The 24,643-nt window shown below is 65.5% G+C and overlaps 1 protein-coding gene and 5 pseudogenes across 1 annotated transcript; 2 read left to right on the forward strand and 4 right to left on the reverse strand.

Moving 5' to 3' along the window:
- Window positions 1-1,001: 1,001 nt before the first annotated feature.
- Window positions 1,002-1,145, reverse strand: LOC119090744 (uncharacterized; annotated as a pseudogene).
- A 1,367-nt stretch (window positions 1,146-2,512) lies between these two features.
- On the reverse strand, window positions 2,513-2,717 carry LOC119090733 (uncharacterized; annotated as a pseudogene).
- Window positions 2,718-3,405: 688 nt separating this feature from the next.
- On the reverse strand, window positions 3,406-8,776 carry LOC119089393 (uncharacterized). The gene is made up of 4 exons (XM_037212060.1): window positions 8,559-8,776; window positions 7,874-8,057; window positions 6,166-6,234; window positions 3,406-5,910 (listed from the first exon to the last, which is right to left on the reverse strand). Exons 1-4 carry the CDS (start codon window positions 8,774-8,776, stop codon window positions 3,406-3,408), a joined length of 2,976 nt encoding a protein of 991 aa, XP_037067955.1.
- A 475-nt stretch (window positions 8,777-9,251) lies between these two features.
- On the reverse strand, window positions 9,252-9,343 carry LOC119090750 (uncharacterized; annotated as a pseudogene).
- Window positions 9,344-10,061: 718 nt separating this feature from the next.
- LOC119090749 (uncharacterized) lies at window positions 10,062-10,188 on the forward strand (annotated as a pseudogene).
- A 7,680-nt stretch (window positions 10,189-17,868) lies between these two features.
- Window positions 17,869-17,960, forward strand: LOC119090748 (uncharacterized; annotated as a pseudogene).
- Window positions 17,961-24,643: the final 6,683 nt, after the last annotated feature.

Here is a 24,643-nt window from a genome sequence, read left to right on the forward strand (position 1 = left end):
CGGCGACTCGTCCGGCATCACTGGTGGCGTGGGCAGTGCAGGCGCCCCGCCAGGCGACCCCGCCGCCGGCGAGTCCGGCGACGACGACGCCAGCCGCCGGCGGCGGGCGCGCGCAGCATGGCGGGGCGTCACGAAGTCCGCCGCGGAGGGCCGGTGCGGCGCGTCGACGTCCTCGATGTCTCGCAGGCGGCGGTCTCCGGAACCGTCCCCCGCACGGCTACGGCCGCCGTCGCTCCGGCATCGGGCCCGGTGATTACGGAGCCCGATGTTGGTCGTGAATGAGCGGCCGCAGCCGGCACAGCGATGCGGCAGGTCGGGCCGCATCTCCTCCGGGGGCGCCGCCCAGCAGTGGTGCGTCGACGGCCGCCGCGGCAGGCAGGCGCGGCATCCCACACACACCCACGTGGTGCGGCGGGGGCGCAGGTCGTGGCTGCGGGCGAGGTGGCGGCACAGGCTGGCCCGCTGCTGCACGGACCCCGTGCCGCTATACTGTGTTCGGCAGCTGGCGATGGGGCACCTCGCGTGCGCGGGCAGCGGGTACGGCAGCACCAGCTCCTCGTCTCGCAGCACCGGCTGGCCGCGCACTGCCTCCACGGCCGACCGGAACGCTGGCGTCGCCATCAGGTCGCCGGCAGATGCGCGCCACGAAGTCGACGGCCGGGGTGACGCGGTGACGCGCGGGTGGGCGACCGGCGAAAACACACAGGGCGCAAGTTCAAATTTCGCGCCAAAACCAACGGCAACTGCCAACTCCTATTTTGGATCGGGAACGTGGGAACCCGACCAAAAAAGGCGAAGGCAGAAGACCGGAAGTAGGCGCGAAAAACTTACCTCGCGCTCCTGTGGTTCACCGGCGTCCACCCGGCGCGGCGTCCCCGGCGTCCACGCGGCGCGGCGTCCACGGCGGCGTCCACCTCGGAGCGGAGCGGCGTCCACGCAGGCGTCGGTGGATGCTCACGGCGGCGGCGTCCCAAAAACACGCAAACACTATGCGGCGTTATGGGAAGGCGCGCACAAGCCGCCAAAAATCCCGCGACGGGTCGCGCGACAGAAAAGGGTTGTCGCAAATGCGCGAAAACACCTCGGCCTTTGGCTAAACTCACAGATACTACACTTTGATCTTAGCCAAAAGGCCGAGAAGCGATGCAGATGCAATTGCAAAACGTGCATTTGCGTCGTGCCGGCCGCTGCCGGTCTGCAAGGCCGGCGCGCACGCGCCTGGCTCCATGCGCCGGGTCGACGAGAGATTAGCGACCGACGGCGAGCAGTGCTCACCCCGCCGCGCATTGGCACCAGCTCAGATGACACTTTGCAGGGCATCTTGCTGTCACTTGAGTCGTGCGCGCCTTCTCCGTTGGTCGAGACGCGTGCGCGGTTGCGTCGGCACACTGGCGCGTGACCGGAGGTCGCCGACGATTTGCGCCCTTGGAGCGGTGGCCTGTGCGCTGTTCATCACGTCACCCGACTGGCAATCGCCGATCACGTGACCATACACCGTTCACGTGACAGCACACCGTCACTACCAATAGGTGCCCAGCGTCGGCGAGAGGCAGAACGCGCGCTCGCACCGCGTCTGTGAACACGCAACTGACGCCGGCACGCGCGTCGCTACGGTCGAAAACGGCCCGGCGGCCGCTAGTGCCAGCACGGCCGCTAGATGGCTGTCGCGCCGGGCGTCGAAAGAGCAAAGTCGGGTTGGCCGTCGCGGGCCTGGCGCTGGTGGCGCGTCCCCGTGCAGTTGACGAGCTGTGCTGTCGACTTGTTGCAAGTTGTGTGCGGCGTCGCGCCGCGTCACGTGGTAGAGCGCGGCCGCGCTTCGGAGGCGAAGACGCCCATGCAGCCGAGCGATGCCGCCAGGCCGGCGAGGGCGCACGGCCTCCGACTGCCGGACCCGTGCGCTGGAGCAAGGCAGACAGCCGACCATTGGCCGGCCCGCAGGCGATGTGTGAATGCCACGCGCCCGACAGAGCCATCTAGCCGCGGGGTGCGCAAAGCTGTTATGCACAGCCGGCGACCATGGTCATTGTCAGGCGGTTGGTGTATATGGCGTTGGCTCGTACAACCATGTGATGCGTTGGCATTGCATGTTGCCGGCCTGACGGCACGCGCTGTTGGTGACATGGCATCGGCCGTCTTTGAGCTGATGTCAATCATGTGTTCTCGCCGGCGGCCACAGTGCTGAAATGTGATGGCTATTGCTGTTTTTTGTTGTTGTTGCTGTTGTTTTTGTTTGTTTGTTTGGTTTTTTTTTTTTTTTGCTTTCTTGGTGTGTTTGTTTGGCTTCTTTCTTGTGTGTCTTCATTGCTTGCAATGCAGTCGTTGGTCTTGTTGTTGGCTCTGGCCATGCTCTGTTCGTGCTGGCTTTTGCGTCGGCCCACACATCTGAGGCGATGCGTCTTGGCTGTGTGCCAGCAGCGGCGCGCACGCAGCATAAGCGCAAAGCCATATTGAACACACATACTGATCATACATGTATTAGAGCATATATTGATTTATTGACACCGCTGACAGCATAAAATGGGCCGATCCTGGCTGTAGTGCAATGCCAGGCCAACCCGCGGCAGGGCAGGAGCAAGCTCCAGTAACCCCGCCAATGTTCAAAAATCAGTTTAATATTCTGGTCCCCATGTAGGGGACGTATCAGATATTAAGCTGATAAGAACAGATTTTTTATTTTCATAGAACATGTTTAATAACAGGAAATGGGAAAAAGAAAAACGCATGCGCTCCAGACTCTGGAGCGCATTCACACGCGACACGAACAGGTGATTCAAATGTACAACAAGGTAATTACTTTATCCCGCGGCACGACGCAGCGTGCCGCGTGGGATTGACTAAAGGTTAAGCCGCGGCCAGGGCCGAACCGCGGCCAGAAGAGGCGGCCGCGGTAGGCCAAGGCCACGCGACACAGGCGGGGGGAGGGGAAACCCACAGCCGGCCGGCCTGCCGAGGGGAGGGGCGGGGGGCTGCACTCATTCCATGTTGATTCCATGTGATTGCACTCATACACAGATCAAATAGTAATCAGTACACCACGCACGCAAAACACAAGGGGGAGGGGGAACAATGGGGACACATGGTGGTTATCATATGATTACACTAATACACGGATCAAATATAAATCAGCGGTGCCCACACGGTGGGTATATAACACTGAGGGGGGGGGGGAGGGAAACATGTGATTCAATGACACGTAATACACTGATCAAATAAAACACTGGGGGAAGGGGAGGGGCGGCAGGCCGGCCGGCGGCCCATTGGTGGCTGCGGCGGCCCGGCGGCACAGCAGCCGGCCGGGCACGGGCAATCCACGACAACGGCGCCGCTGAGGAGCACGCTGCTGCGGGTGGAGGCGGTTAAGGCGGGCACACTGACGTCACAGCGGCCACGGCCGGTGGCCACTGATCACTCGTATTGGCGGACTCCGGTGACGTGCTCCACGTACACGTCCCGGGACCACCGCAGCGTGTCGCTCACCATGAGCTTGCGCATCAGTCGGGCATATACCCGGCTGACACGCAGGTGGCGCAGCGTCTCCTCGTTGCCACGGTACCAGGTGCCGAGCGAGCCAATCACCAGGGCATGCACGGACGCGTGCTTGCCCTGGCGTCGGAGCTCGGCCACCAGGCCCGCGTACTTGGCCACCTTCTCGTCGCCGGCGGCGCGCAGGGCAGCCAGCCGGTTCTCAAACGAGACTGTGACGTCCACAAGAGATACGTGGGCGCCACGGGTGACCACCAGGTCAGGCCGAAGGGCCGACTCGGTGCCGGGCACACGGCGGTTCACCCGCACGTCGGTGCCGGCAAACCGAGGTACGGCCTTCTCCAGGCGCGTCAGGATGGCGTTGTGCCGCCGCTGCAGTGCCGCGCTGTGGGGCCGGCAGTGGTTGAGCACGTGCGGCAAGGTCTCCTTGGCGTAGCCACAGCGCCGACAACGCCGATCACCGGCGCCGCGACGGTACCCGTTCAGGGGCACGAGACCGAGCCGAGCACGGTGCACGAACCGCCACTCGGCAAACCGGGTGAAGCTCCCATTATACATATAATGCGAGCTCACCGGCTGAGACGCCACACACTCCATCACACGTCCTTGATGGGGCTTGGCGACCAGGTCGCTCAGAGCCCGCATCCGCAGAGCGTTGCGGAGCGCCTTGCTCTCGCCGCGCGCCTCCACCGCAGTGGGGCCGACGCGCAGCTCCGGGACGGGATGGGCGGCGTGCCATGCCACCGGCACAGACGAGGCGAGTGCCCGGGTGGCGACACGCGCGCGGCTGAACCGCGACGAGACATCGCCGCCGTCGCGCATGCGCTCGCCATTCAGGTAGGCGGCCATGTCGGCCGGCGTCGGAGGCCGGCCGACCCTGCGCCGCACGACGCGCGTGAGCTCGGCGGCGGCCAGCTCGGCGACCAGCGGGTCACGCGAGCGCAGCAGCTGCACGCTGGCGGCCAGGAGAAGAACATCGGCCTCGCTGCCGAGCTCAGTCAGGCCCACGCCGCCCGTGGACGACGGCGCGTACAGGTAGCCGTTGGTGGCGCTCAACGGCACGCCCAGCACACCCTTGACGCGCCACCGCAGCGCCTTGTCGAAGGCGCGCAGGGGCGTCTTGGGCAGCACGCCCAGGCGCAGGCAGTGCGTCAGCCGCGGCACGATGAACGTGCGCACGGCGTCGAGCTTCTGCCACGGCGCCAGGGCGCTGTCCAGCAGGCGGAACGCATCGCGTCGGGTGGCAGCGAGCACGTCCAGTGGCGGCTCCGAGAGCCGGGTGTGGCCCACCGGACGGCCCAGGTACCGGTACGAACACGCACGTTCCACCACCGGCAAAGGCGCACCGCTGAGAGTCACGGCGGGCGGAGCGGCTCCCACCGACAGCAGGCCTGACTTGCGCGGGTTCGGCTGCAGGCAGCACCACCCGCACACGGCCTCTAGCACCCGGAGGGCCGGAGCGACGGCAGCGGCTGACGGCACGATCAAGGCCAAATCGTCAGCGTACGCCAGGCATCGCACGTCCGCCTGGCGGAGCGTGCGCAGCACTGGCTCCATCGCGATGTTGAACAGTAAGCCGCTCAGGGGACAGCCCTGGCGGACGCCACACCGCGTCTGCACCGGGTCTGACAGCCCCGCTGCGTGCCTGTACTGGGTGCTCGATCCTTCGTACAGGTCGCGCACGGCTCCCAGGGCCTCGGGCGACAGCCCAAACCGCGCCAGCGCCTCCCAGAGGAGGGCGTGCGGCACCGAACCGAAAGCGTTGGTGAGGTCAACAAAGATAATGTGACATTCCTCACCAGCCCGACGTGCGTCGTTGACGGCGCACTGCAGCACGAAATTGTGCTCGAGCACGCCGTCAAACGAACGGAACCCTTTCTGCTGGGCCGACAGCACCTCGCCCGCCTCCGCCCAGGCGGTAAGGCGGTCGGCCCAAACGCCGGCGTAGAGCTTGGCGACCGTTCTCGCCAGCGCGATAGGACGCCAGCTGGTCGCCGCGCTCGGGTCGCCGCCCTTGTGGATGAGAACGGTCTGCGACGCCTTCCACGCCTCCGGAACCCGGCAGGCGCGGCGGCACAGCTCAAAAGCCTCGCGTAGCAGCAGGCAGCCGGGGTCGAGGGCACGCCAGGCTGCGTACCGCAGACCGTCATCTCCCGGGGCGGTGTTGGCGGCCCGGCGCAAACGGAGCTCCACCTCACCGTGGGTGATGGGAGCCGTCAGGTGGGGGTGCTCTGGCGCCGGCGGCAGGTCGGGCACGCACGGTGGACGGTCGTCCCATGAGAAGGGCGGCACCTCATCCGGCGCGAAGTGGGCCGCCAGGTCGGCGAACGCCACCTCGCACCGGGGCGACTCCTCACCGAGCAAACTGCGCACGGCGCGGTCTCGGTTCGCCCGGTAGAGTCGCTGCAGCCGACTGGCCTCCTCCGGCTCGTGGCGCGGAGCACGCCACGGGCGCCGGTGGTCCTCAGCCGCCGGAGCAGCGTCGTCGTCAGCGCCGGCAGCCGGCCCGTCGGCCGGAGCCGCCCGGCCGCCAGTACGCATCGCCGGGCCGCCGGCCGCGGGGGCGGAGCCACCGGCCCGGGGGGCGGAGTCAGAGCCCCGAGCGGCCGGCGGCCGGCGCGCGCGCTGCCGGCCGTAGAACTGCTCGTTGAGGGCGGCCGCTCGCGTGCACATGGCACTGACGGCCGCCTCAACCAGTGGCCAGTCGGCGCCACTCTCCCTGAGGGCCTCCAGCTCCTCAAGGAACTCCTCCTGCAGAGGGGAACGGCGCCGCTCAGAGGCAGGGGCCGTCGGCGGTGTGTCCGCTGTGCCCGGCACGGGCGGAGACAGAGAAGGAGACGGGGGCGGCGATGGGTCACCACCACCCCGGCCCGCACCACGGGCACCGCGGCCACGGCCACAACCCCGGGCCCCACGGCCCGAGCCACGGCCAGAACCATCCCCCGGCACCGCCGGGCCCACGACCACCACGGCCGGGGCCGCCCCGTCCACGGGCAGACCCGCCACGGACGGCACGGCCGGGCTCACGGGCCGGCGCGCCGGCAGGAGCCGGAGCGCGAGCCCGACCGCGTGCGACCACGGCCGGAGCCGGGGCCGGATGGCGGGCCCGACCACAAGGGGCTGCGGCCGGAGCCGGGGCCGGAGCAGCGTCCGGAGTGCGGACCCGACTAGCAGGGGCCGCGACCGGAGCCGGGGCCGGGGCAGCGGCCGGACAACGAGCCGGAGCCCGAGGCGGGGCACGGGCCGGGGCCGCAGGGCGGGCCGGAGCCCGAGACGGAGCCGCGCCCGGAGGCGGCGCGGCAGCGGAGGCCAGGGGGCGGGGGGGAGCGCGAGCCGGGACGCAAGTGCGGGCCGGGCCATGAGGCGGAGCCCCAGCCCGGCCACCAGACGGCACCACAGCCCGGGGCGGCCTACGTCGGCCACCGACCAAGGTCCACCCCGGATCCGCCACCGGAGCCGGGGCCCGAGCGGGGGCCGGGGGGCGGTCAGGAGCGCCCCCCGGAGCACGCGCGGCCGCCAGACGGACGGGCTCCGTCTGCACGCCCGCGTCACAGGTGCGCCGGGGAGGCGGCCGCGAGCCGACCAGCCCCGACGGCGGCGTGGCGGGGCGGCCGGGCACGATCCGCCGCGGCGGTGGCAGCGGTCCGCGGCCACGCCACCTGTGGCCAAACACACCGCGGGCCTGCGGAAAGGCGGGCGGGGGCGGAGCGAAACGAGACCCAGGCCGGGCAGCAGGCAGCGGAACGGCGGGCTCCCGACTCGCGCTCATGCCCTCCCGCGCAGGCACCCGGCGGCGGGCGGGACACGCCCGGCCGCGGCGCCCCTCGCGCTGGGAGGGCCCCCCTGCTGTGGGCAAAGGAGTGTTACCCGCAGCCACCGGGCGAGGGTTTCCACCAACAGGGGGGTGGCCCACGGCACTCGGGCGGCCACAGTGGCCCACAGTATCGCCCGCTGGGGCGCCACACACCACATCAGCGTAGGTGGGGCTTCGCGGCGTGCGCATCACACGCGGGCCCTCCACCTCCGACGGCCCGGGCGACACCGCGTCGGGAGGTGAGGCGCGGGGAGCCGGCACTGGGGACGCGGCAGCACCGGGCCCGGCCATCGGTTGGCCAGGCGATCGCGCAGCACTCCGCGACGCGTCACTACGGGGCGCGGGCGCCGCCGCACCCCGGATCGCAGCTCCGACGCACGCGAGCGGCACGGCGTCGGGAGGCGAGGCACGGGGAGCCGGCACCGGGGTCGCGTCGGTGCTGGGCGTGGCCATCGGTAGGCCGGGTGGCTGCGCAACACTGCCACCCCGCGACGCGTCACTGTCGGGCGCGGGCGCCGCCGCACCCCGGATCGCAGCGCCGACCAGTGCCGGCGAACACAGGGCCGGCAGACTCGCGGGCGGCAGCAGGCACGCCGGCGATGTCGGTGACGGTCGGCGGGTGGGGTCGGGCACCACAGCCGCCGCGTCACCCATCCACCGCCCGTCAAAACGCAGCAGGCCGGGCGGCGGAGGCGGGGTGAGCGGCGGCAGGCCCAGGTCCCACGACGGCTGCTCCGGGACGGGCGGCGAGAGGCTCACTCTCGGGCGGACGAGCGGCGAGGGCGACCAGGAGGCGTCGCGGGACAGGCGGCCGCCGGCGGCGGCCGACACCACGCTGATATCGTCTTCGAAGCTCGCCGCCGCCGGCGACCGCGGCATCAGGGGCGGCGTCGGCAGCGCCGACGCCCCGCCAGGAGACCCCGCCACCGGCGAGTCCGGCGACGACGACGCCAGCCGCCGGCGGCGGGCGCGCGGAGCTGGGCGGGGCGTGGCGAACTCGGCGGCGGACGACTCGTGCGGCGCGTCGGCGTCCTCGGCGTCTGGGCGGCCGCCCCCGGAGTCATCCCCCGCACGGCTGCGGCCGCCGTCGCCCCGGCATCGGGCCCGGTGGTTGCGCAGTCCGACGTTCGTCGTGAACGACCGGCCGCAGCCGGGGCAGCAGTGCGGCAGGACGGGCGGCCTCTCCTCCAGGGGCGCCGCCCAGCAGTGATGCGTCGATTGTCGCCGCGGCAGGCAGGCGCGGCACCCCACACACACCCACGTGGTGCGGCGGGGGCGCAGGTCGTGGCTGCGGGCGAGGTGGCGGCACAGGCTGGCCCGCTGCTGCACGGACCCCGTGCCGCTATACTGCACGCGGCAGCTGGCCACGGGGCACCGTGCGTGCGCGGGCAGCGGGTATGGCAGGGCCAGCTCCCCATCCCGCAGCACAGGCTGGCCGCGCACTGCCCCCGCGGCGAGCCGGAGCACTTGCGACGTCATCACGATGCGGCCGGGGGACGCGCGCCAGGCAGTCGATGACCGGGGTGACGCGGCGACGCGCGGGCGGGCGACCGGCGAGGAACACGGGGCAAAAGTTTGAATTTCGCGCCAAAAACCAACGGCAACTGCCAACTCCTATTTTGGATCGGGACCGTGGGAACCCGACCAAAACAGGCGAAGGCAGAGGACCGGAAGTCGGCGCGAAAAACTTACCTTGTGCTCCGCGGTCCACCGGCGTCCACCCGGCGCGGCGTCCACGGCGTCCACCCGGCGCGGCGTCCCCGGCGTCCACGCGACGCGGCGTCCACGGCGGCGTCCACCTGGTCCGGCGTCTTCAGTGTCGCTTGCAGCGGCACGTCCGACGTCCACGCGGGCGATCGTGGCCACGGCGTTAAAAGTCACGGAAGTACTGCGCGGCGTCCAGAGATGGCGGTAGCACTCCGCAAGAAAAATACCAACACCGAGTCGCGCGATAATAAGGTGTTTGGATCACGCCGAAATTCCCGGCCTTTGGCTCAGACTCACAGATACTACACTTTGATCTTAGCCAAAAGGCCGAGAAGCGATGCAGATGCAATTGCAAAACGTGCATTTGCGTCGTGCCGGCCGCTGCCGGTCTGCAAGGCCGGCGCGCACGCGCCTGGCTCCATGCGCCGGGTCGACGAGAGATTAGCGACCGACGGCGAGCAGTGCTCACCCCGCCGCGCATTGGCACCAGCTCAGATGACACTTTGCAGGGCATCTTGCTGTCACTTGAGTCGTGCGCGCCTTCTCCGTTGGTCGAGACGCGTGCGCGGTTGCGTCGGCACACTGGCGCGTGACCGGAGGTCGCCGACGATTTGCGCCCTTGGAGCGGTGGCCTGTGCGCTGTTCATCACGTCACCCGACTGGCAATCGCCGATCACGTGACCATACACCGTTCACGTGACAGCACACCGTCACTATCAATAGGTGCCCAGCGTCGGCGAGAGGCAGAACACGCGCTCGCACCGCGTCTGTGGACACGCAACTGACTGAGCTGACTGTCAATCATGTGTTTTCGCCGGCGGCCACAGTGCTGAAATGTGATGGCTATTGCTGTTTTTTGTTGTTGTTGTTGTTGTTTTTGTTTTGTTCGACGGTGGATGATCGCGGCCGCGGCGTCCCAGAGCACGCAAGCACAACGCGGTTGTAATGGGATGGCGCGCGTAAACCGCGAAAAACCCGCGAACGAAGAGTCGCGCGATAAAAAGGTGACCTACAATGCGCGGAAGGTCCAGGCCATTGGCTAAGATGGACAGATAAGATCGCTTCTAGGCCTCTGAGCTCAGATCAAAGTGTAGGATCTGTTCTTATCATCTTAATTTTGATCTTAGTCAACGGTTATTTCGGGTTGAAATTGCGTATTTCCCCATCCCCGCGGCTTACACTTCCAGGTGGTGACGTCTGGCGGCCAGCAGCTCAACTACTCAAGGTCAGCGACGACGGAAACTACGAGCTAGTCGTCGGACGGGTCGCCGGTGAGCACAGGACGAGAGGTAAGTGCACGCGCCGACTTCCGGCCTTCTGCCCTTCCCCTGTTTAGGTCGGGAGCCCCGTGTTCCTGCCCTAAATAGGAGTTGGCGGCTGCCGTGGTTTTGGCGCGAACACTTCTCGCTCTTTCCGTGCTTCGCCGGCGGCCCGCTAGTCGGCGCCTCATCCCGTCCGAGAGATGGCGTTGCCCGTCACAAGTCAGCCCAGCCGCCCTGCGTCTCCCGTCCCGGGGCGGCAGCCGGAGCTGGACGGTAGGGTTGACCAACACGCCGTGGGTCTGCGCCGGGTGCCGGCAACAACTCACCGCACGGCCTTCCCGGCATCGCTGCACGGTGCCGGTCCGGGCCCGGCGGGCGGCCGGCGGCGAACTGCCGCACGTCTGTCCGTGGTGCCGGGCCACCTTCACGACGCGGCGCGGGCTGCTCAACCACCGAGCCCGCTGCCCGCGTCTGCCCGACACCGAGCCGGCCCGGGCCGTCGACCTCGGGCTGCAGCCAGCCGGGACCCCACCGGGGGCGTCTCCGCAGCGGCCACCTGCTGCCGCCGGCTCGCCCCCGGACTCACCGCAGTCTTGGCTCGGCGAGCGACTCGAGCGAGTCGCCGGCCTCCTCACCAGCCGGCGGCCGCCGTCAGCGACGCCGGAGCCGCCACCAGCGGGGACACCACGCCGCCCATCACCGCTGGCCCGGCTGGGTAACGCCCTTCAACGAGCCGGCCTCCACCTGGCAGGCCGCCCGCCGCGGAGGGCCTCACCGACGACGCCAGACGCCACATCACCTGCCCCGTCGCCGGTGAGTGCCCCAGTGCTCCCTGCGCGCGCCGGGCGGCCGGCCCGAGCCGGCCGTCCCTTCCCACACCGCCTACTCGAGAAGCGATGCAGAAGCATTTTCATTTTCATTTTTCATTTATTTGTTTGAGGCGTTTCGGCCTGTTCAGACCATTTCACGCCTGGATGATGTTATTTTAAATTGGTGTAATTATGTATGTGAAGAAAAGTGTACGTTTATTGACATTTACAAAGCTTGAAGCAAACCGGCAAGTCTGAGGAAGTTAAAGACAATGTTAAGCAGTTCAGGATGGTCATCGCCAAGGACGTTTCTTAAAGAAAACTCGATATTTTGATTGCGACAAAAAGCCTGTATATCGTTGCGGTGCAGTTGATATTTTGTGCACTCAGTAACAATATGTTTAACCGAAAGTGAATGATCGCACGGCTGACAGTGAGGACGAGGTTGACTTAAGTATATGTAACTATGTGTGGATGTAGTGTGTCCGATTCGTAAACGGGCAGGACCTTCTCCTCCAGACGGTCTTTACGATGCGTTGATGGCCAAGGGGTAATGTCTGGTTTGATATCATGAAGTTGTTTTCTGGTAGCATCGGTCAATTGTTGTTGCCAAAAATGTTTTGTCATTGTGCGAATGGAATGTTTTGTAGATGCATGATCAGCAGGGATATCCATGATGTGCTGGTTTGTCAAAGCTTCCTTGGCTAGTTGGTCAGCCCGTTCATTGCCCATGATGCCTGTATGTCCTGGAATCCATAGAAATTTGATCTTTATATCCTGTGTATGTAATATATGATAGAGATTGGCGATCTTAACAAGGAGGTGGTGTGTGAAGTCTGGGTCCAGAAGAGATTGCACAGCTGTCTTTGAATCCGAACAAATCACTATTGTCTTCGTTTTATGGGTGTGTTGTTGAATGTGTTGCAATGCAAGGAAAAAAGCAAATAATTCTGCCAAATATACTGAGGTGCCATCCGGTAACCAACAGTTTTAATGGTAATGTTCAGTGGAAATAACTGCACATCCGGTGTGGTTATTGGCCTTGGAGCCATCGGTGTAAATAAAGCTGCTATTTTGATTGTTGACAATTAGACGATTAAATGTTTGTTGAACATAACTTGTTGTGAAAATGTGTTTGGGATCATCAAAAAGAAACAAAACTTTCCGAGGCGCTAACTGCCATGGTGGTACTATTAAAGCAGGTGGCATGGAAGAAGGCGGTAAAGTAAACTGAAGAGTGGTACAGTAGATAGTGGTTCGAGATGCTATTGTATGTCCTGAGCGACGTTCTGTCGGTCCTACGTAGTTATGGTGCATGTGAGGTAAGACATGCATGGATTTAAATGCTGGGTGACTGGGATTTTGTCGCACTTTTGTGATGTATCTCAATGTGTGTTCCATTCGTCGGAGGGCAAGAGGCATAACATGAGCGTCCACTTCAAGCGCTGAAATCGGGGAAGTGCGCAGAGCTCCTTGGGCAACTCGCAAAAACATATTTTGTTTGGTGGATTGTGGTTTGAGAGTGTGTTGGCTGCCTCCTGCATATACCACGGAGCCATATTCAATGATGAGAAGAACTAAGGATTTGTATAGACGTAATAACGTTTGGCGGCCGGCACGGTATGTTGACCCGGAAATGCATATAAAGAAATTTAGTCTTTTTAGGCATTTGGAGCGAACATGCTCCACGTGCTGCCGCATCGATAATCTGGGGTCGAGTACGATGCCAAGAAATTTGAAAGACGAAACGAAAGGAATGTGGTGTCTATCTAGTCGAAGCCGAAATTTGGGAGTACCACGCATATTTTTGCCGAAAATCATAACTGCAGATGTGGGAGCGGAGAAGCGGAACCTGTATCGCTCTGACCACTGCTGCACCTTGTTTAGCGCGGCTTGGAGCCGTGGCAGCGAATGGTCATATTCAGCGTCTGAGCACCAGATGGCGCTATCATCCGCAAAAAGTGAAGAGGAAGTACCCGATGGTAATGAGTCAAATAAATCGTTTATCATAAAATTAAAAAGAATCGGTGAGATACAGCTCCCTTATGGGAGGCCGTTCTCTAGATGGTGAGTGTCGGAAACGGCGGATCTGCATCTCACACGAAATGGTCTGATGCCGGAAAGAAACCCAATAAGATAATGTGCCAAATGGCCTTTAAACCCTAACTGATGGAGCTCGAAAATTAGTGCAGGTTTAAAGACCATGTCGTAGGTTCGGCTAATATCCAGGAATACAGCAGTTGTGTCGTGTCGATGTGTAAATGAACGTCTGATGTCAGTTTCAAGTCTGATGACATGGTCTGTTGTGCTACGATTGTGTCGGAGACAACATTGATTTTTTGTAAGCAGGCAGTCTCGTTCTACAATCCAAGAGATTCCATTCGCCACCATCCGCTCAAAAAGTTTTCCTGGACAGCTGGTAAGTGCAATGGGACGATAATTTGATGGATCTTTGGTGTCTTTTCCTGGCTTTGCAAGTGGAATAATGATGGTGTCTTTCCAGGCGTCTTTATTATAGTCTTCGGTGTTATCGGAAACAAAACAATCAGTATGTAAACGAAAACGAGCTTGCGCAGTTTCCACAAATCCTGGTCGGCAGTTTCCAGATGAACCACACTGAGAAAGACTTTCAGCAAGAGCATTGGTGATAAGAGGTGTTGCCGAAATGACTTGGTTAGTAATGCGTAAAGTGGACAATGAAATAGAGGTGCGTTTTCCGGAAAGTGCTCGAACCAGTCCCCATAGCTGGCTTAGGGGAGTAGCAGCAGTGAACTGCTGGATGTATGCTTGCCAAGAATGACGCTTGGCACTCCTTCTAATTCGTCTGGTTCGAGCACGCTCATAATTTCGGGCAAGAAGATGAGGTACATCATGGTGGCGACGAAAGCAGGGGAAAGCACGTTTCCGACGCGCAATAGCGTTCTTAACTTCGGTCGTCCACCATGGTACTGGGATGCGGCGTGGTGGCGTTTTAGTCAGTGGAATTGTCGCGGTTGCTGCAGCATGAATAATGTGTGTAATAAGGCCAACACCCTGCTCTGGTGATTCATAGCAGTCTCGGTTCACATAACAAAGTTCTTGAAATTTGGCCCAGTCTGCTTTTCGTAAATTCCAGCGGGGTATGGATCGCAAAACTTCGTCAGCGGTTGCGTCAAAAGTGGTGTAAAGTTCAATTGGAAAATGGTCGCTGTCGTGTATATCTCCCTCAACAGTCCAATCAAAGTATGTTGCTACTGAGGGAGAGCACAGCGACAGGTCGACAGCTGTTTCTGTACCAGTGGGTAAGTGGTGATGAGTATTATTGCCTTTGTTTAACAGGACTAAGTTGTGTGTATCAATAAAATCTTCAACCAAATGTCCTCGGCGATTAACGGCTTGGGTGCCGTTACTCCACGCTGGACTGTGAGCGTTGAGATCGCCGAGGATGAGAAAAGGGTTTTGAAATTGAGCAACGAGTTGGTCAAGTTGCTGTAAGAGCTCCGTATTATTATAATTTGGTGTAGTGTATATTGAGCATATATCGATGGTACGACCATGCAGTCGAACTGAACATGCAACAGCCTGAAGAGGTGTGTTAAGAGTGAGTGGCGTGTGTGTTAACTTTGACTGATGTACAGCACCACCCCACCTTGGCGACGCTTACCGTCCATCGCGTCATATCGATATAACGGGTAATTTGGCATTTTAAGGTTATATGTGTCGGTGGGACGAAACCATGTTTCCTGTACGGCAATGATGATTGGAGTTAGTACGGCAAAAAGTGCTTTCATTTCGGACCATTTTGAAATGAGACCGCGACAATTCCACTGTAAGATGAGAGACATTTAGTGATGAAGGGATCCATTCCCACCGGTTGATGGGAATCGCCCGAACGAAACAGACCTAGGCCGTCCCATCGCCACCCTCACCGGTGGACGAGACCGGCGGTCTTCGTTCGTGCGTGTTTCGACAGGTGTTGTGGTGAGGGAAGGGGAGGTGATGTTTGTGTGGTGGCCAGAGGGTCCGGGCCGCCGACTGTTCATAGCCGGGGGGCTAGAACGTCGGACGGCCTGACCCGCACGTGAATCACTCACAGCCGGCGGGCTGGAACGCCGGCCGACCTGGGGGCGGGGGTGCACGGGCGCCTGGGCATCCGAACGTCCAGCCAGGGGCGACTCAACGGCATTTTTCGTCTGGGTCTGTGTAGTTGACTCAACTGAAACCGAGGGGCGAAGGTTGAGAAGTTTCAGGGGAGCCAGATGGGTGATAGGGTCGGTCTGTGTTGCACATGTGGCCATCGTGGCTTTTGCTACTTGTGCATATGTTTTGCTGGACTGCGACGACATTTTAGATTCAACGGTGCGCCGTGCTTCGGGGTACGACACACCTGTCTTTGCCTTTTCAGAACAAATTTCTTTTTCTTTTTTCCACGTGGGACACTGAGAAGAGTTGGCGGCGTGATAAGCACTTCCACAGCTCAGGCATTTCTGGGGTGATGTGCAGGCAGATCCCTCGTGAGGAGACTCGCCGCACTTCAAGCATCTGGCACTCTGTTTGCAGTACTTGCTGCCGTGTCCGAACCGTTGACATTTAAAACACCTGAGTGGATTTGGAATGAATACTCTTACTTTATAACGAAGGTAACCAGCGGTGAGCGAATCTGGAAGTCGGGTGGTACCAAAGGTGATAACAAGCAGGCTGGTGTCGTGACGCTGACCATCTCTGAAAGTCGTCAGCCGACGGACATGGCAAACTTGCTCATCTCTGAGCTCCGCTAGGATCTCGTCCTCCGTCATGAAGCGGAGTTCAGGCGCGAAGATGGTGCCCTTACTGGTGTTTCTGGCATGGTGTAGGGAGACTTTTACTTGTTTGCCGCAAAATTCAGCTGTTTTGAGTAGGGCCTTGGTTTGTGCACGAGTTGTTGTTTCAATGATGAGTGATCCGTTTGCTGGTGCTTCAATTTTGAGTTCGCATGGAACGCAGATAGCTTTGATTTGCTTTGATGGCCAAAAAACGTTGATCTTTCGAAACGACACATCTTCATCACAAGGTTGGACGACAACGTACGATCCGAGAGGATCCAGAATTGGCTCAGAAGGCAGGCGAACACTGGTCATTGTCGAGAGAGGGTCAGCATCAGGGCGAGCAGGCACCGGAATGGTCAAGGACGAGCGAGGGTCGGAACCGGGGGCGTTGACGGAGACGGAATCTGCTGTCCACCCACCGCGGTGGAAGTGTGCGTACCAACGGTCATGGCCTGGGGCGCGTGAGGGTCATCAGATGAAGTGGCAGCCAAAGCGGGGCTGGCGCCACTTCCGTCGTCTACATCCAGGGCATTATCAAGGTCAGAGGCCGAGTTCGAGTCCGTTTCAGTATCATCCTTCTTGCGCTTGCTTCGCTTCCCCATATTAGGGGAGCGAGAAGGAAACAACAAAAACTAAGCGGAAAGGTGTGTTTGGAGCTAGTACGAGCGGAAAAAGCGACGAGAACGACGATGCGAAAAAAGGACTCCTTGGCTGAGAGCCGCAAAAGGAGCAAGCCACTTGCTGGGGTCGTGCCAGACGGGTGTGTGGCCGCCGAATGGGTCGACGAGAGCTTGTGTCGCGGCCTGCAGAAGCAGCTGCAACACGTGCATTTATAGCGTGCCGGCCGCTGCCGGTCTGCAAGTCCGGCGCGCACGCGCCTGGCTCCGTGCGCCGGGTCGACGAGCGACTAGCGACCGACGGCGAGCAGTGCTCATCCCGCCGCGCATTGGCACCAGCTCAGCTGACACCTTGCAGGGCATCTTATTGCCACTTGAGCCGTGCGCGCCTTCTCGGCCGGCCGACGGCCGATGCCATGTCACCAACAGCGCGTGCCGTCAGGCCGGCAACATGCAATGCCAACGCATCACATGGTTGTACGAGCCAACGCCATATATACCAACCGCCTGACAATGACCATGGTCGCCGGCTGTGCATAACAGCTTTGCGCACCCCACGGCTAGATGGCTCTGTCGGGCGCGTGGCATTCACACATCGCCTGCGGGCCGGCCAATGGTCGGCTGTCTGCCTTGCTCCAGCGCACGGGTCCGGCAGTCGGAGGCCGTGCGCCCTCGCCGGCCTGGCGGCATCGCTCGGCTGCATGGGCGTCTTCGCCTCCGAAGCGCGGCCGCGCTCTACCACGTGACGCGGCGCGACGCCGCACACAACTTGCAACAAGTCGACAGCACAGCTCGTCAACTGCACGGGGACACGCCACCAGCGCCAGGCCCGCGACGGCCAACCCCACTTTGCTCTTTCGACGCCCGGCGCGACAGCCATCTAGCGGCCGTGCTGGCACTAGCGGCCGCCGGGCCGTTTTCGACCGTAGCGACGCGCGTGCCGGCGTCAGTTGCGTGTCCACAGACGCGGTGCGAGCGCGTGTTCTGCCTCTCGCCGACGCTGGGCACCTATTGGTAGTGACGGTGTGCTGTCACGTGAACGGTGTATGGTCACGTGATCGGCGATTGCCAGTCGGGTGACGTGATGAACAGCGCACAGGCCACCGCTCCAAGGGCGCAAATCGTCGGCGACCTCCGGTCACGCGCCAGTGTGCCGACGCAACCGCGCACGCGTCTCGACCAACGGAGAAGGCGCGCACGACTCAAGTGACGGCAAGATGCCCTGCAAAGTGTCATCTGAGCTGGTGCCAATGCGCGGCGGGGTGAGCACTGCTCGCCGTCGGTCGCTAATCTCTCGTCGACCCGGCGCATGGAGCCAGGCGCGTGCGCGCCGGCCTTGCAGACCGGCAGCGGCCGGCACGACGCAAATGCACGTTTTGCAATTGCATCTGCATCGCTTCTCGGCCTTTTGGCTAAGATCAAAGTGTAGTATCTGTGAGTCTGAGCCAAAGGCCGGGAATTTCGGCGCGGTCTAAACACCCTTTTATCGCGCGACTCGGTGTTGATATTTTTCTTACGGAGTGCTACCGCCATCTTTGGACGCCGCGCAGTACTTCCGTGACTTTTAACACCGTGGCCACGATCGCCCGCGTGGACGTCGGACGTGCCGCTGCAAGCGACTCTGAAGACGCCGGACCAGGTGGACGCCGCCGTGGACGCCGCGTCGCGTGGACGCCGGGGACGCCGCGCCGGGTGGACGCCGGTGGACCACAGGAGCGCGAGGTAAGTTTTTCGCGCCGACTTCCGGTCTTCTGCCTTCGCCTTTTTTGGTCGGGTTCTCACGTTCCCGATCCAAGATAGGAGTTGGCAGTTGCCGTTGGTTTTGGCGCGAAATTTGAACTTGCGCCCTGTGTGTTTTCGCCGGTCGCCCACCCACGCGTCACCGCGTCACCCCGGCCGTCGACTTCGTGGCGCGCATCTGCCGGCGATCTGATGGCGACGCCAGCGTTCCGGTCGGCCGTGGAGGCAGTGCGCGGCCAGCCGGTGCTGCGAGACGAGGAGCTGGTGCTGCCGTACCCGCTGCCCGCGCACGCGAGGTGCCCCATCGCCAGCTGCCGAACGCAGTATAGCGGCACGGGGTCCGTGCAGCAGCGGGCCAGCCTGTGCCGCCACCTCGCCCGCAGCCACGACCTGCGCCCCCGCCGCACCACGTGGGTGTGTGTGGGGTGCCGCGCCTGCCTGCCGCGGCGACCATCGACGCATCACTGCTGGGCGGCGCCCCTGGAGGAGAGGCCGCCCGTCCTGCCGCACTGCTGCGCCGGCTGCGGCCGGTCGTTCACGACGAACGTCGGACTACGCAACCACCGGGCCCGATGCCGGGGCGACGGCGGCCGCAGCCGTGCGGGGGATGACTCCGGGGGCGGCCGCCCAGACGCCGAGGACGCCGACGCGCCGCACGAGTCGTCTGCCGCCGAGTTCGCCACGCCCCGCCCAGCTCCGCGCGCCCGCCGCCGGCGGCTGGCGTCGTCGTCGCCGGACTCGCCGGTGGCGGGGTCTCCTGGCGGGGCGTCGGCGCTGCCGACGCCGCCCCTGATGCCGCGGGTCGCCGGCGGCGGCGAGCTTCGGGGACGATGTCAGCGTGGTGTCGGCCGCCGCCGGCGGCCGCCTGTCCCGCGACGCCTCCTGGTCGCCCTCGCCGCTCGTCCGCCCGAGAGTGAGCCTCTCGCCGCCCGTCCCGGAGCCGCCGCCGTGGGACCTGGGCCTGCCGCCGCTCACCCCGCCTCCGCCGCCCGGCCTGCTGCGTTTTGACGGGCGGTGGATGGGTGACGCGGCGGCTGTGGTGCCCGACCCCACCCGCCGACCGTCACCGACATCGCCGGCGTGCCTGCTGCCGCCCGCGAGTCTGCCGGCCCTGTGTTCGCCGGCACTGGTCGGCGCTGCGATCCGGGGTGCGGCGGCGCCCGCGCCCGACAGTGACGCGTCGCGGGGTGGCAGTGTTGCGCAGCCACCCGGCCTACCGATGGCCACGCCCAGCACCGACGCGACCCCGGTGCCGGCTCCCCGTGCCTCGCCTCCCGACGCTGTGCCGCTCGCGTGCGTCGGCGCTGCGATCCGGGGTGCGGCGGCGCCCGCGCCCCGTAGTGACGCGTCGCGGAGTGCTGCGCGATCGCCTGGCCAACCGATGGCCGGGCCCGGTGCTGCCGCGGCCCCAGTGCCGGCTCCCCGCGCCTCACCTCCCGACGCGGTGTCGCCCGGGCCGTCGGAGGTGGAGGGCCCGCGTGTGATGCGCACGCCGCGAAGCCCCACGTACGCTGATGTGGTGTGTGGCGCCCCAGCGGGCGATACTGTGGGCCACCGTGGCCGCCCGAGTGCCGTGGGCCGCCCCCCTGTTGGTGGAAACCCTCGCCCGGTGGCTGCGGGTAACACTCCTTTGCCCACAGCAGGGGGGCCCTCCCAGCGCGAGGGGCGCCGCGGCCGGGCGTGTCCCGCCCGCCGCCGGGTGCCTGCGCGGGAGGGCATGAGCGCGAGTCGGGAGCCCGTCGTTCCGCTGCCTGCTGCCCGGCCTGGGTCCCGTGTCACTCCGCCCCCGCCCGCCTTTCCGCAGGCCCGCGGTGTGTTTGGTCACAGGTGGCGTGGCCGCGGACCGCTGCCACCGCCGCGGCGGATCGTGCCCGGCCGCCCCGCCACGCCGCCGTCGGGGCTGGTCGGCTCGCGGCCGCCTCCCCGGCGCACCTGTGACGCGGGCGTGCAGACGGAGCCCGTCCGTCTGGCGGCCGCGCGTGCTCCGGGGGGCGCTCCGGACCGCCCCCCGGCCCCCGCTCCGGCCCCGGCTCCGGTGGCGGATCCGGGGTGGACCCTGGTCGGTGGCCGACGTAGGCCGCCCCGGGCTGTGGTGCCGTCTGGTGGCCGGGCTGGGGCTCCGCCTCATGGCCCGGCCCGCACTTGCGTCCCGGCTCGCGCTCCCCCCCCGCCCCCTGGCCTCCGCTGCCGCGCCGCCTCCGGGCGCGGCTCCGTCTCGGGCTCCGGCCCGCCCTGCGGCCCCGGCCCGTGCCCCGCCTCGGGCTCCGGCTCGTTGTCCGGCCGCTGCCCCGGCCCCGGCTCCGGTCGCGGCCCCTGCTAGTCGGGTCCGCACTCCGGACGCTGCTCCGGCCCCGGCTCCGGTCGCGGAGCCTAATTGGCCACTGGTTGAGGCGGCCGTCGGGGCCATGTGTACGCGAGCGGCTGCCCTCAACGAGGACTTCTACGGCCGGCAGCGCGCGCACCAACCGCCGGCCGCTCGCGGCTCTAACTCCGCCTCCCGGGCTGGTGGCTCCGCCTCCCGGGCCGGTGGCCCCGCCCCCGCGGCCGGCGGCCCTGCGATGCGTGCTGGCGGCCGGGCGGCTCCGGCCGGCGGGCCCGCCGCCGGGGCTGACGACGACGCTGTTCCGGCGGCCGAAGACCACCGGCGCCCGTGGCGTGCTCCGCGCCACGAGCCGGAGGAAGTCAGTCGGCTCCAGCGTCTGTACCGTGCGAACCGCCGCGCGCGTGTCGCCACCCGGGCACTCGCCTCGTCTGTGCCCGTGGCATGGCACGCCGCCCATCCCGTCCCGGAGCTGCGCGTCGGCCCCACTCCGGTGGAGGCGCGCGGCGAGAGCAAGGCGCTCCGCAACGCTCTGCGGATGCGGGCCTTGAGCGACCTGGTCGCCAAGCCCCATCAAGGACGTGTGATGGAGTGTGTGGCGTCTCAGCCGGTGAGCTCGCATTATATGTATAATGGGAGCTTCACCCGGTTTGCCGAGTGGCGGTTTGTGCACCGTGCTCGGCTCGGTCTCGTGCCCCTGAACGGGTACCGTCGCGGCGCCGGTGATCGGCGCTGTCGACGCTGTGGCTATGCCAAGGAGACCCTGCCGCACGTGCTCAACCACTGCCGGCCCCACAGCGCGGCGCTGCAGCGGCGTCACAACGCCATCCTGGCGCGCCTGGAGAAGGCCGTGCCTCGGTTTGCCGGCACGGACGTGCGGGTGAACCGCCGTGTGCCCGGCACCGAGTCGGCCCTTCGGCCTGACCTGGTGGTCACCCGTGGCGCCCACGTACCTCTTGTGGACGTCACAGTCTCGTTTGAGTACCGACTGGCTGCCCTGCGCGCCGCCGGCGACGAGAAGGTGGCCAAGTAAGCGGGCCTGGTCGCCGAGCTCCGACGCCAGGGCAATGATGCCTCCGTGCATGCCCTGGTGATTGGCTCGCTCGGCACCTGGTACCGCGGCAACGAGGAGACGCTGCGCCACCTGCGTGTCAGCCGGGTGTACGCCCGACTGATGCGCAAGCTCATGGTGAGCGACACCCTGCGGTGGTCCCGGGACGTGTACGTGGAGCACGTCACGGGAGTCCGCCAATACGAGTGATCAGTGGCCACCGCCCGTGGCCGCTGTGACGTCAGGGTGCCCGCCTTCACCGCCTCCATCCCCTCAGCGTTCTCCTCATCGGCGTCGTTCTCCGCCTCGTGGCGTGGCGGGTTGCCCCCCGCCTGGCCGGCTGCTGTGCCGCCGTGTCGCCGCAGCCACCAATGGGCCGCCGGCCGGCCTGCCACCCCTCCCCTTCCCCGACTCCGCCGACTTCTCCGTGACGGCGGCTCGACGTCGCCTGACTCATCGTCGGGCGACGCATCTACCCCGCTCCATCCCCCACCCGGCGCCAGGCCGACCGGACCCGAGCCGACCGGCGCCCCGCCGCCATCCGGCGGGCCGTTGCGCCGTCGGACGGAGCGGCGTGGGACGCCCGGCCCGGCCATCCGACCCGGCCCCTCCCCCAGGCGGCCATTAATCAGCGGCCGGCCCGCCCGCCAGGCAGGCGAGGGGGCCGGCCGCCGGCCGCGTGCGCCGCGGCGACCGTTGGCGGCCGTCCGAGGCGTACCGTCGACCCCCGGGATAGCGACCCCACTGTGGCCCCGGGCACTCCTGGGCCCTCCCACCCACCACCCACCACCACCACCCACGCAGGTCGCCCTCCCCGTCACCCGACGCCCGGCCCGCTTCCGGCGGACCCCACCGACCTGTGCCCGGAGACCGCCGGCCCCCGCAACCCCCGCCCATCGCCCCGGCGCCCCCTGCTGCGGCCGGTGCCGCCGGCCCCGGCGGGGTGCCGTCCCCGCCACCCCCGCCGCGGCTATCCCGCCCGCGCGCGCCGACCCCGCACCGGCGCCCCGCCGTCTCGAGCGAGGTGCAGGTGACGGACGGCCCGCGCGGGGCGGGGGTCGCGGCGCGCGGCGTGGGGCGGGCCGGCCGGGCCGAGGTGGTGGCCGCGGTGGTGGTGGCGGGGGCGGGGGTGGAGGCGGTGGCCCCCCGGACGAGCCAGCGCCAGGACCGGGCGGGCAAGCCGATCGGCCGCGGGACGCACCAACGCCGGAACCCGAGCTCACCGAGCTGCAGGCGGAGTTCATACCCCGCCTGCTTCGGCTCCTCGACGAACCCGAAGACGACTGGGAACCGTGCGAGGCGCTCCTCCAGCTCCTCCTATGGTGGCCGACGCCTCTCGTCGCAATGAGGCGTACCACCAACGACGAGGCAAGGCCACCGCGCGGCGCCGAGGACATCCCGGTGCCGCCGGCCCACACGGGCCGCTCGGGCGGCCGGCAGTCGTTCCGCCTCTCAACGGCCGCCCGGGCACAGCTCGCGGTGCGCCCCCTCCACCTCCCCGCGGCCGGCCGGACCGTCCAGCGGCGGGCGGTCCCCCTCCCCCCCAGAACGGCGACCCGGCCCCTCCACCAGCCCAACAGCCGGACCGCCGCACGACGTACCGGCCGCCCCGACACGAGCCGACCGAGGCGAGTCGGCTCCAGCGCCTCTACCGCGCCAACCGCGGCAAGGCGATGCGCGATGTCTTGGCGGAGGAGAGCCCGTCGTGCCCACTTCAGCCCGCCGTCATTCGGGAGCATTTTGCGCCCCCCAACCGCGCTGCCGACCCGTTCGAGTGGGAGGCCCACCCCGAATGTGTCGAGGAGGCCGGGTGGAAGCTCTGCCCACAGCCGAGCTCTCCCGGTACTTCGAGGCAGACGAGGTGTGGCGCCGTATGTCCGCCGCCAGCACAGCGCCTGGCGCTGACGGCCCGCGCTATGTTGCGTGGCGGGCCCTCGACCCGGGTGCCCTCCTGCTGACGCGCGCATTCAACCTGTGCGCGCGGCACAGGCGGGGTACCGGCCGCGTGGAAGGAGAGCAGCACGATCCTTCATAAGGGCGGGGACGTGCGCGAGCCCTCGAAACTGGCGCCCCCATCGCCCTAATGAACACGATTGCAAAAGTGTACGCCGGCCTGTGGGCCGACCGGCTGTCCCGCTGGGCGGAGACCGAGAACCTTCTGTCATGCCAACAGAAAGGCTTCCGCAGCTATGACGGAGTGTTGGAGCACAACTTCATCCTCCAGAGCGCGATCACCGCCCAGCGGCGACAGCCCGGCGGCCAGCTTCACGTTTGCTTCATCGACCTGGCGAATGCATTCGGGAGCCTGCCACACAGGTACCTGTGGAGTGTTCTCGCCCGCCTCGGTCTACCCGGGGAGGTGCTGTTCGCCCTGGAGGACCTGTACGACGGCAGCACGACCACGTACACGACAGCCCAGGGCACGTCCGAGCCCGCGCCCGTCACTCGCGGCGTGCGGCATGGCTGCCCGCTGAGCGGCATCCTGTTCAACCTAGGCATGGAGCCTCTAGTCCGGGCGCTCGACGCCGCCGACGGCGTCACGACGCTCGCCTTCGCCGACGACCTCGCGCTGCTCTGCCGCGACGCAGAGGCGCTGGACACCGCGCTCACCACACTGGAGGAGGTGTGCATCTGGTGTGGACTGGCGCTCAACGCGCGCAAGTCCGGGCTGCTGTCAGTCGGCAGTCCGTCGCCGCAGGTGCGGCTTATGGGTCAGCCGATCCCCGTGATCGGCGAGCGGTGCTCGTGCCGCTACCTGGGCCGTCCTGTGGGACACACCAGGCTGTCGTGCCCGCCGTTACAGGTGCTGGCCGAGGCGGAGCAGGCCGCCCACCTCGTCCTGGACAGCGTGCTGGCCCCGTGGCAGAAACTGGACGCGCTGCGCGCGTTCATCCTGCCACGGCTGACCCACTGCCTCCAGCTGGGTCTGCTCCCAAAACAGGCTCTACGTCAGTTCGACGACGAGCTGCGCTGGAGGGTCAAGGGGGCACTCCAACTGCCCTCTCGCGCGTGCCAGGAGCACCTGCACGCCAGCACCTCGCGCGGCTGTGTTGGTC

The sequence above is a fragment of the Pollicipes pollicipes genome, unplaced genomic scaffold (assembly GCF_011947565.3).
Source record: "Pollicipes pollicipes isolate AB1234 unplaced genomic scaffold, Ppol_2.1 Scaffold_3087;HRSCAF=3621_pilon_pilon_pilon, whole genome shotgun sequence".
Taxonomy (NCBI): domain Eukaryota; kingdom Metazoa; phylum Arthropoda; class Thecostraca; order Pollicipedomorpha; family Pollicipedidae; genus Pollicipes; species Pollicipes pollicipes.